The sequence below is a fragment of the Macrobrachium rosenbergii genome, chromosome 41 (assembly GCF_040412425.1).
Source record: "Macrobrachium rosenbergii isolate ZJJX-2024 chromosome 41, ASM4041242v1, whole genome shotgun sequence".
Taxonomy (NCBI): domain Eukaryota; kingdom Metazoa; phylum Arthropoda; class Malacostraca; order Decapoda; family Palaemonidae; genus Macrobrachium; species Macrobrachium rosenbergii.
Window position 1 is genome coordinate 12,539,092 of NC_089781.1, and position 13,002 is coordinate 12,552,093.

Below are 13,002 nucleotides of genomic sequence, written 5' to 3' on the forward strand. Positions count from 1 at the left end.
CAGGGGGAAAACCTCGCAGTCGCACTATGAATCAGTTGTTAGAAGAGGGTGGAAAGTAAGATGGAAGAAAGAGAATATGAAAGGAGGTCCAGTAAAAGAACGAAAGGGGTTGCAGCTAGGGGCTGAAGGCACGCTACAAAGAACCTTAAGTAATGCCTACAGTGCACCACATGACGTGCACTGACGGCACTACCCTCCTCCGGGGATTTTTCATGTTAATAACTGACAGGACTATCAGCTGGGCGATAGTGCCAGCAGTGAATTCACGTGGTGCACTGTAGGCAATGCTAAAGAATGTCTGAAGGGTTCCTTTGGCCCAAGCTGCACCTACTCTTTATCCTTTTACTTTACCCCCATTCTCGCTTCTTGTCTCCAGCCTGCCTGTCCAACCTCTCTAACTGTTCTTATTGTAACTGGGGTTTCTCTCAGTTCCACCTTTAGATCCTTGTACTTCAACTGCTTTAGTTGCTGGATCTCTTGATTTTGCTGTTCAACCACTCGAACTCCCTCTTTATCGCTGTTTTAAGCCCTGAATGGCCGAAAGTGCCTCAGTGCTTGGTTTGTCAGCCTAAATTTCATAAACCTTAACCTTAACTATTACCACCATCATTACTAATGTTCTACTAATACTAACGCTTCTAGTGCTGCTGCTGTTACTACCATTGCTCCCCGTAGGAGGGTAGTGCTGTCAGTGCACCTCACATGGGGTCTTTGCAGCGTCCCTTCGGCTCCTAGACGCAACCTGTTTCATTCCTTTTACTTTACCTCAGCTCATATTCTTTCTTCAATCTGACTTTCCACTCACTACTAGCAGTTGTTTCAGTGCAGCTGCGAGGTTTTCCTCCTGCTACACCTTTCCAACCTTCTTACTGTCAATTTCCCTTTCAGCGCTGAATGACCTCATAGGTCCCAGCGCTTGGCCGTAGGCCTAATTTCAGTATTCTGTTCTATTCTGTTCTTCTACTACTACTACTACTTGTAATAATAGTAAAGGCTTATTTTTCCGTGTTTTTCCCACAGAACTCTGCAAACGGAACCAAAATCGGCCGCCTGAAGCCTCAGCTGAGGTCTCTGGCGGATGAACAGACTCTGCTAGACCAGGTCTCTTCAGGGAAAATTGCCTACGGCGGAATCAAGATCCCACTTTTACATTTAATGCGGTATCAGCGTTCTTTGGTAAGAGCGACGGAACTTGGAATTATGTATTGATGTAAATATTTTGGTTTTTATTGCGGACAAGAATTTGGTTAAGGCTGCGTATTTAAGATTTAGCCAATTTTTTTACTTGGCACAATTGGCGAGGTGAGGACCTTTATATATATATATATATATATATATATATATATATATATATATATATATATTTTTTTTTTAAAAGGAATTTTGACTGAATATTAGCACTCAGAATTTTCTTCTCTTCGTAATTCTAAAAGATGAACGTTTTATCATAAAAATGAATCACAAATGCCATAGAAATACAATGAAAGCTAAAAGACTTTAATGAATTTGTGTGCTATATCTCTAATATTGCTTCCCGTAATAGGTGTTGAAACCATGGAGTGCACAAACACACGCACACCCATACACACACACACACATATATATATAGTACATATGTATATATGTATAATATATATATATATATATATATATATATATATATATTTATATGTCTAAAAAATCACAGTAGATGCACGTGACTTCAGTATATAAGCGATTACCACAGGAATATGACAGGTAGAAGTTCAGTACCAAGCGCTTTCACGTGTTTATAAACGCATCTTCGGCGCACAATAAAAAAAAAAAAAAAAGAGTTTGGTATTGAACTTCTGCCTGTCATTTTCCTGTGGTATTCGCTTATATATATATATATATATATATATATATATATATATATATATATATATATATATATATATATATATATATATAGTTATAAGTTTCTCAATTTTGGTTTTGATTTCACTAAAAAATTATATATATATATATATATATATATATATATATATATATATATATATATATATATATATATATATATATATATATATATATATATATATATATATATATATATATATATATATATATATATATATATATATATATATATATATATATATATAATGTTTTTCAAGTGAAATCAAAACCAAAATATGAAGAAACAGGGAGTTAGTTGTTTCAATTCCATTACTTCAGACAGGGAAGTGTCAATCTTACATGATGACCGAGAGGCTATTCAAGTCGCACCCCATTGGCTTGGCTATAACGAAGGGGTCGCCCCTGAAGAAAAAAGTTGATAAAATGTGAGTGATTTCTCTCTCTCTCTCTCTCACACAGGATTTGATATCTCCTGTATATACCTTGATGAAATTTACTGCATATTTAAGCAATAATCGCCCCTCTGAAGTGAAAATATGAATAACAATTCAAAGAATATTGTTCCCACCTCTCGGTAGCATTTCCATGAGTAACGTAAAGATGTAGAAAAGGTAATGATTTTAAACTCGCGTCACTTTTAGAAATGTCCAGAAAGCAAAAAAAAAAAAAAAAAAAAAAAAAAATGGTTTCCTGCTGCAGTAGACCTCAGTGTCTCCCTCTCAATCTTCTCTTCCAGAATACGCAGATTGCGCGAATCCGGGATTCTGGAACAGATGCTGAAGTTCGAGTTGAAAGAAATCTCGCAGTGTCTCAGTCCCATCTCGGCCACGATCTCCAGTGACGACATCAGGCAGTTATCTCTCAAGGATTTCTACGGAGTGTTTGCCTTGTATGGAGCTGGTGAGTCTGTTAGTTAAGGACTGTCATTCACTATTCTTAAAGCACCTGTCAACACTAATTATGAAATGGATCGTTCAAGACTTAAACAGATAGCGTAGGTTTATTGAAAACAGCGACCTTGATTGGGGATTCAGTTGAGAAGAAGAAGAAGAAGAAGAAGAATAAGAAGAAGAAGAAGAAGAAGAAGAAAAAAGTGAAGTATAGCTTAGTTTAACCAGACCACTGAGCCGATTAACAGCTCTCCTAGGCCTGGCCCGAAGGATTAGGTTTATTTTACGTGGCTAAGAACCAATTGGTTACCTAGCAACGGGACCTACAGCTTATTGTGGAATCCGAACCACATTATAGCGAGAAATGAATTTCTATCACCAGAAATAAATTCCCCTTATTCCTCATTGGCCCGTCGGAGATTCGAACTCGCGGCCAGCAGAGTGCTAGCTGAGAACGGAAACCATCCTCCCAGTGAGGAACTGGAAGAAGAAGAAGAAGAGATATTTTATTCTTAAAGCTTACTTCAGGCGTACGTGGCCTTTGCAGGCAGATTTTGGGACGGCTCTGTTGCCTTGGATACAGGATCCCATATGGCGCGAACGAATGGCTCCAAACACTATTACAGACGGACCAATCCCGTAGAGGGGTAGTGCCGTCAGTGCACCTCATGTGGTGCACTGTAGGCATTACTTAAGGTTCTTTGCAGCGTGCCTTCGGCCCCTAGCTGCAACCCCTTTTGTTCCTTTTGCTGTACCTCCTTTCATATTCTCTTTCTTCTATCTTACTCTCCACCCTCTCCTGACAATTGATTCATAGAGCAACTACGAGGTTTTCCTCCTGTTACACCTTTCAGACCTTTTACTGTCAATTTCCATTTCAGCGCTGAATGGCCTCATAGTCCCCAGCGCTTGGCCTTTGGCCTAAATTCTATATTCAATTCAATTCAACTCAGATGGACCAACTTCTGGTCAAGGTGTGCAAAGAACTTGGTCGACTTGGTAAGATCGAAAAGTTTTTGCTGTTCCTCCTCCAAAACAACGTTCATGACAAAGAGGCATTTGCCGCTCATGCCCAAGCAAGATCCACAAAAGCCGATGGTTGCCATGATCGTTCATTCCCCATCTACGTAGAGCCACCTTTAGCAGCAAGATAGTGCTGGACAACTAAAGAGTGGTAAGCATGTCAGTGAGTAACTTGTATAACTCATGGCGTACTTACCTTGTCATTAGTTAATTCTCGGCGCGTTGCTAAATTTAGTTGCCTATTACTTAAGCTCTGAAAGGCGTTCTTCCAAATTATTGCCATTTATGGAGACGGTAAGCATTGGGTAATTACCAAATGTTCGTATCTTTGTTTAACATGTTGCTGGCGAATGTTGTCCTATCAGCTGATTTTGAATTTCTATATCTATGAAACTTTGGCTGTAAGGCGAAGCACTTGGGCACTTTCAGTCATCCAGTGAAAATAGGAAATATGAGTGGTTGTACAGCAAGATGGAATAAGGGAAGCGGTAATGGAGGTAAAGTAAAAGCGTAAAAAGTAGGTGCAGCTAGGGACTGAAGGTATGCTGCAAACAGCCTATATTAAGGCCTACTGTGCACCACGTGAGGGACATTAGGGGCTCCAGTCCCTTACTGGGTACTGAATTTCTTGCCTGTCCGGTATCCTGACGTTCGTCTATTAGATGGACTCTGAAGCATGGGTCTCGACAGAGATCCATCATGGCTTCCAAAATATTAGTTATTTCGTTTATGATTAGGAAACATGGTGATATTTTCATGGAGATTAGTTAAACTGTATCGTATGTGTATTTCTGTAGGCATGTATGCTGCCCTAAAATGGAAGACTGCAGTATCTGCAAAAATACAAAACTGAGAAAAATGGTGGACTCTCGCTTGCCTTTCTACTGATTTTGCAGATGCTGCAAATGGTACCTCCTAAATACTCGTGGAAAGCATTGAAGAATCATTCTGAAACTGCAGTAACTTTCGTATTAGTGTTTCACGAGCCCAATAGGTGGCATATCTCAATTTCGAAAATTTTGCAGATACTGCAGTTTTCCATTTAAGGGCAGTGTGGTACTTCAAGGATGCACGAACCGCCTTTCAAAAGGTCCGTTGAAGGACGTAACTGCCATACAGAATTTGTATCCCGTTTTTATTTCTTTTTTCAGTTTGTTTTTCAGTTCTAGGTGGACTAAATTAACACCATATATTATTGTTTGTATTTACAAGCCCGCATGTAAATTCAGCTTGAAACTTATTTATTTGTTTGTTCATTTTCCATTTTCAGGACTTATTCTGGCTACCTGGGTGTTCGTTTTCGAGATTCTTTTAAAAATGCTGAAAGAAGAGAAACGATGACGCGGAGTCCAGAAGTGAGTAATCAGAAGGAAGGACATCGAAAATAAAGTGATGCTACGAAAAGAGGACACACCAAAATATGACAAGAAGTACAGTATGATGATAATAGGGTGACAGACTGAATTTACGTAAGTCGAAAGTAATGCTAGTGAGAAAAAAAAATCTATTAATTTATCTATCTATTTGTCTATATACCTTCATGACCACCAGTTTTTGGGCAGGGTCATGACCTATCACCGTAACACACCTAATCACTAATTAAGGAATTTTTAGCATATACGATGACCACAGACAGTATTGGTATCAACAATTAAATCCTCATGCCCAAAAGAACCAGGGACACAGTTCCTGTCAAGACGATGATGACAGTCACTTCTGTCATTGTTTAATAAAGAAAATCACCACGTGCCTATTAGTTTGTTCGAGATGTAATTGCGTACCTGAAATGTAATTAGAACAAAGAATGGAAAACAATTCAGAGAAGGCTACGTGTCAAGGTTTCTCTCTCTCTCTCTCTCTCTCTCTCTCTCTCTCTCTCTCTCTCTCTCTCTCTCTAATTCTGTCTCCACATATGGTTTCGAGTGTATGTGTGTGAAATGAGTGCATAGATACAGATTAAAATTTTTTCTTTTTCCCAGCTTCACATTTAATGCAATTACAGCATTGTCTTCAGTACTTACACTGGGTTTCTTTGTTTAGAGCTTTCACTTCTTAACCACTTGATTGTACTGTTTGTTACTACTACTACTACTACTACTACTACTACTACTACTACTACTACTACTACTACTATTAATATAATAATAATAATAATAATAATAATAATAATAATAATAATAATAATAATAACTGACTTTATTTTAATTCAGAACCATTTTCAAGTGCAGAATTGCAGTCATAATGAAGACGAATATACAAAAATAATCAAATTTATTATAGTGCTTTAGATTGATTCGACCAGCTCTTTTGACAATATTGAATTTTAAAACAAATATTTACATGTAATTACTTACTGAATATAAACAATATATATGAATAAATATACACGTAGGAACGCACACACACACACACACACACACACACATATATATATATATATATATACACATATATATATATATATATATATATATATATATATATATATATATATATATAAATCATCATTACATTTACGGGGTAACATGTATATGACGTCTATTGGCCAAATAAACAAGTTCATATGTAAGCAGTAACTCCTTAATGTCAATGAAGATAATTACCCCAACAATTACGCTGACAAATATAAAACGTGTAGCAGACTAATTAAGAAAAAGAGCAGATGGCAGATGGCGCAATAAAAGTGATATCAAAAACGACGAAAGAAACAGGTAAACTCGGGTGCGAAAAAAAAAAAAACAGGTAAACAAACCAATACGTGAGACCCTCCTTACATCTTTGTCGGTTTTCTTTTCGTACCCTGCCCAGTTTCATAAAGCTTCTTCTTTCTCTGTTCCTCAAGAAAGATTCCGAGACGCAGTTACGACGTCGGCCTACATTGCGTCATGTTGTAAACACAGTGTTTTCGAGATTAAGTACTTGAGGCTGGTTCACAATACGTTTGTGGGTTGGTGTAATGAATCTTTTTTAACCACCGATTTTTATTTCTATGTTCTCTAAATCATGAGGTGTAATGTTCAAACGCGTGAAAGGCTTTGCGTATTTTACTTTAAAATCAGAATGTTAATGCTGATCAACAACTATTTAAACATTTTACAATTATAACTGACCATATAAATACACACACACACACACACATATATATATATATACATATGTGTATATATATATATATATATATATATATATATATATATATATATATATATATATATATATATATATATATATACACATACTGTATATATATATAGAGTCACGTCAGAATTCACTAGGAAGCTGTTAATTTTTTTCGAAGTAAAAATCCACAATTGTGTCTGTTAAGTATATTATTCTATGACCGAGTTGGTAGCTCAACCCAGCTGTAAAAAGTCACACAGCTGAAGTAGTTTGCAGCTCTGGTAAACGAAAGCTTCTTTATACTTAGAAGGAATATTCCTCAACAGCAAAAATGGATTATATATATGTGTATATATATGCATATATATATTATCATTATATGTGTGAGTGATTTATGCATATATAAATATATATATATATATATATATATATATATATATATATATATATATATATATATATATATATATATATATATACATACACAAACATATACACAATGTGTATTTTTATGGATTTTAGTATTCTCAGTTAGTATTTCGTCCTTCATGTGGTGCCTTAAAATATACGATAAACAGTAATAAGCTTATAGATTGATTGATTGACTAATTTGGAAGTAAATTACCTAGTGTCAAACAACAAACATCATTGACGAAGAAACCCCCCAGAAAGCGCAGAGATACACAAATAAGAGCACTGTTTTCCTTTTGTTCTTCATATCTGTCCATCTTCTTAAGCACACTATCTCACTTACACGGCTTCGGTATTTGGTGTAGATTAAGCTGGCTTTATGCCAGCACTGGTCCTTAACCAAAGGCAGCTCCTAAGCGCGTTAAGGTGCTCAAAGGGTAAAAGACTCCAGCTGCATTTCCTTGTCTATGGCTCCCATTGATTTTTATTGACTGAATTTGTCATGTTTACCAATTAGAGACGATTAAATGGTTTATTTTAACCATCTATCTCCTCTGCTTGTTTAAATGGCTTCGCATTATTTAATTTTCGTCAGTAATTCTATTTGTCCATGTAATAGTTTACAAAGAAAATGTCGATTCTCCTTCTTGCCCTGACTTCTGAGGAAAGGTTGAGAAATCAAATAAAAAAAAGATTAGTTGTCAGAGTCACACTACCTCATTACCATCAATTTACAATCTGCAGATTCTACAGATAAAAAAAAAAAAAGTTTTTGCTTTGTACTGACCTAAGTCATACGCGTGAATCATAGACTAAGGCATTAAGTGACTGAAATAAAAACATGAGTCAATGCTTCTGATAGCGTAATACTGTTGTATTATTTTCAGTGTTCACAAGTACAGGCTTGGTGTTGGAAGCATGAGGAAGGGTTGGTGTTGTTGGGGGGGGGGGAGGTGTCTGTTAGGGACCTGATGTAGGTAGGGGAAGGGTTGTGTCGTCATGGGGAGACATACAGTGAGTCATCGGATGATATCATATCTCATTACTAATACGCAAGCAATTAAGGGAACAGAATATGCCATTAGAGGGTATGCCGTACGGAATGATACAGGAAACGCATTCACATAATGGGTAGTTGAAACGAGTGAAATGCTCTTTGTTTAGTTATTCATGATCGTGAACTTTCGTTGCAAAGGGAATGGTCATCGGCACAGAAAATACACAAGCAAGAAAAGTGGAAATATGCTGTGCTTGTAAATCACTTTTCGTTTTTAATATAGAATGGTCTTCTTTTAAGAAAATGAAGTAATTTGCGTCACGTGCTCTCAAGAATAATGAACCACTTTGTAAAGAACGGAGGTTATCTCAGCAATATGCTGATATTCTGCCGAGAGGAATAAATTTGATGATGCCTTCCCCTTTTTTTCTTTCTTGAGTACAAAATATTGTTTGCAGTTGTAGTTTTTGGTCTACCATCTATTTTACATTCTGTGCTAAGTTTTGAATTCTACCTTATGGTATATAAATTATATCTTTCAACAGAAGCTCTATCACAATGTTAACCTTACCACATAAAAGGGCTATTATTATTTTATAATTCAGAGGGTTGTTTTTTGGACTTACTATAGTCATTCACATTACAGAAAAATTCACATTTAAAGTTACATAACAATTTATGATCTTACACTTTCCTTTTTTCTACTCGGCACGTATCAATTTAGTTTGTAAGAGTAAGAAAAGAAAGGATTAATTGGCAGATAAAATGAATACAAAACCACTACAGTAATCCTTGGAAGGGGAAAACTGAAGTAAAAGGTTACCAAAGGATAATCAGAAGACATTAATGAGAGATAAGATAAGAATATAAGACTTAGACCAAAGGCCAAGCGCTGGGACCTATGAGGTCATTCAGCACTGAAAGGAAAAGTGAGAGGAATGGAGGTTTGAAAGGTGTAACAGGAGGTAAACCTCGCAGTTGCACTGCGTAACAGTTGTTAGGAAAGGGTGGAAAGTAAGATGGAAGAAAGAGAATATGAACGGATGTACAGTAAAAGGAATGAAAAGGGTTGCAGCTAGGAGCCGAAGGGACGCTGCAAAGAACCGTAAATAATGCCTACAGTGCACCGCGTGAGGTGCACTGATGGCACTACCCCCCTACGGGGAAAGAAATTAATGAAGAAATTAAGAAAGGAAATTACACTAATTAAAGGCTCAGCTATCGCATACTAGACGCTGCAAAGATCAAATTGAACTAATTCATCAAATCACAAATCGATTACAAAAAAAAAGTGAAAACTCGGAGTCGATTCTCCACTTGTTTGTTTCCATACCTTCATAAATAAGACAGTTATTATTCTTTTGCTGGCTGGTTATATCCAATGGTTTCTCATTCCTTTAGGAGAAGCTTCTAAAGCTTTATATCTCTTTGAGCAGTCTATGATGGAATGGGATGGAATGGAATAGAGTTTAGACCAATGGCCAAGCACTGAGACCTTTTAGGTCATTCAGCGCTGGAAAGGAAATTGAGAGTAGGAATGTCTAAAAGGTGTAACGGGAGAAAAACCTCGAAGCTGCACAATGAAATAATTGTTAGGAGAGGGTGGATAGGAAGATGGAAGAAAGATAATATGAATGGAAGTACAGTAAAAGGAATGAAAGGAGTTGCAGCTAGTGGCCGAAGGGAAGCTCCAAAGAACCTTTAGTAATGCCTACAGTGCACTCCGTGAGGTGCACTGACGGCACTAACCCCCCCTACGGGGAGCAGTCTATGATGGCTCCTTAAACATAATGGAACCAGTAATAATTCATTTCTCTTAACAACGAAGTCATCCTTTTACACAATCACTCCATGATCGACCTTCAAAGATTAACTCTGAATCAACAGCATCAGTTGAAATAGAAGATTTCTCTTGGGGCACTTCGGCCTAGATCGGTCTCAAAACTTTCAGTTCGTTGTTTCTCCTTGTATGAACGTTGGCTCTTTAAGCAGCCTTTTCATTCTCTCTCTTTAAACATCAGCTACTGATGAATGATTTCTCTTCAAGCAGTTCGTCCTGGACCACCCTTGAAACTCTTCATACGTTGCTTCTCTTCGTGCAAACGCTTCCCCTCCGTTAGTTCACTCTTCGATCACGCTGTTAACACCTGGTGGCTGGAAATAAAGTCACAGGGGAAAAAAGTCACAGAAAAAAGTCACAATTTTAGCTAAGAAAAAAGTCACAGAAAAAAAAGTCACATTAATTTATGGTGGCCGGTGATAAAGACACAGGGAAAAATTCACAATATTTCTTGTGGGTCATTATCTTTATGATATCTACAGTTTTTTGTTCATGTTTTTACGGTAATCCCAAACTGGCTTTTACTAAACACGCCGCAAAGGTGGATACATGGAGACATGACTTTTTTCCCTGTGACTTTTTTTCTGTGACTTTTTTACCTGTGACTTTTTTACCTGGAATCTAACACCTACGTCTAACACGCTGTTTCTCTTTATAAGAAAGATGCTTCTCATGCACAAAATATAAAATAAGCTTCTATGCTAAACGTACTCAATGAAGAAGCAATGCAAATTATTGGAGATTTTTTAATGTCATGTAACACGGTGAAAACAGTAGGCCTATTCTATTCCATTTTTCGTCTTTTCAAGTATATTCCTCTATTCCTTGTTAGGCCTACGCACGATGAAGACACCTGACTGTCAGCTCCACTGGCCCTCAAACGGAGGCGTACGTTGTCTAGAGCGCTCCTTGTTAATTATAATTTGATTCGGTTCCCTCACAGTCTTTCACCATCGTAATAATTTAATGAACGGGTGCCAGTTTTCTGGTTCTAAAAATAAAGTTATGAAACGCTGGTCCACTGGCATAGTGGTTAGTGTCGTGGTATGCCACTCAGATGTCGCTGGTTCGCGTCTCTCCTGGGGCGATGGAAAATCACTGGCTCTGTATCATGACCAGTTACTGCTGCAGTGTGGGGTCTGCAGTGAGAGGTTGAAAACAACATTCTTTGGAAGTTTGAATTTCCAGTCAATGGGCCTCTGTGTGCTTGTTCCATGTGAATAGGTTTCATATACTGAAATAATAATAATAATAATAATAATAATAATAATAATAATAATATTAATAATAATAATAATAATGGTGGTGGAAGTAAATAGAGTTGAATAGAATGAAAAAGAAGAAAAAACGGTGATTAGAGAAAAGATTAAAAAGCAAAATAAAATAACCAAGTAAGTTATTGGTCGGATATTCCTAAAATTTTTGGAAATATACTTTGAGAGAGAGAGAGAGAGAGAGAGAGAGAGAGAGAGAGAGAGAGAGCTTCCCAATCGGAAATGGTACAACACTAGTGTCTCATTCAACGAGCAGTAGCTTTACCGTTTACTGCTTTTAACGTAGAACAGCATCACTTTCCAGTTCCAGATAATCGGATCTATTTTTCCTTTTAAAGACAAACGCATATAAATAAAAGGCAAAAAATGCGCCGAAGAAACGTTTTCTGTATAGCGTATAATGCTGTATGAACTGCAGCCCATGAAACTTTCAGCCAAGACCCGGTGGTGGCCTATCCTATAGCGTTGCCAGACTCTCGATCGTGGCTAGCTTTAACCTTAAATAAAATAAAAACTACTGAGGCTAGAGGGCTGCAATTTGGTATGCTTGATGACTGGAGGGTGGATGATCAACATACCAATATGCAGCCCTCTAGCCTCAGTAGTTTTTAAGATCTGAGGGAGGAGAGAAAAAGTGCTGAGAGAAAAAGTGCGGATGGAAAAAGTGCGGACGGACAGACAAAGACGGCACAATAGTTTTCTTTAACAGAAAAATAAAAAAAGGAGACTTCTCTGAACGCAGCGAAACCACTGTTGTTGACGTCACATCACTGGTATTGCGTCATAACTCCTGTAGCAGCTATCACTAAACAAAAAGAAAATAATATGATGAAATAAATGAATAAATAAGAATAAATCCCCGTCACTGTGATACGGAATCACTAAACAAAAGAATCCAGGTAAAAAAGCCTCTGGTAAAAAAGTCACAGGAAAAAAGTCACAGGAAAGAAAGTCACATTAATCTTTCCTAGATAGTGACTCCCAAGGGTTTTAAGTTTTAACCCGGTATGTATCCACCTTTGCGGCGTATTTAGTACAAGCCCGTTGGTGATTACCGTACAAACATAAGCAAAAGACTGTAAACTGATGTGACTTCTTTTCCTGTGACTTTTTTCCTAACCAAAATTGTCACTTTTTTCTCTGACTTCTTTCCTGTGACTTTATTACCGGCCACCAAACAAACAGCTACCAAGTATTTCGCTATATGAAGCAGCTGACTTTATGTATCTATCTATCTTTGATTTTTAAAAACTTTGCAATGAATAAAAATTGCAATAACAACTGCAAAAGTAAACAAGAAAATGGATCGGAGTAAATCAGTAAATCAATAGGAAAAAAAATTAGTAATAAATCACTAAATGAATACCGAAGTTCATTAACTAACTAATTAGAACCGAAATAATCCTAAATGAAGTCACTGAATAAATGACTAACTAAATGAATACAGAAGTTCATTAACTAACTAATTAGAATCGAAAGATTCTGATATGAAGGCACCTGACTCTTTAGCAAGTTAAAGTCATCATTCCTGCCTTTACGTAAAATGCGGCTCCATAGGCGCTCTCT

At 36.9% G+C, this 13,002-nt stretch overlaps 1 protein-coding gene across 1 annotated transcript in view; it reads left to right on the forward strand.

The window, feature by feature from the left end:
* The window catches only part of LOC136826651 (glutamate receptor ionotropic, kainate 2-like), a 36,305-nt gene extending 31,028 nt beyond the window's left edge, over positions 1–5,277 (forward strand). The window contains exons 7-10 of the mRNA XM_067084000.1: positions 1,021–1,176; positions 2,200–2,306; positions 2,618–2,781; positions 5,065–5,277. Of these exons, the coding sequence (XP_066940101.1) occupies positions 1,021–1,176; positions 2,200–2,306; positions 2,618–2,781; positions 5,065–5,135 (498 nt within the window). The 3' untranslated portion in view covers positions 5,136–5,277. The remainder of the gene's footprint in view (positions 1–1,020; positions 1,177–2,199; positions 2,307–2,617; positions 2,782–5,064) is intronic.
* Positions 5,278–13,002: the final 7,725 nt, after the last annotated feature.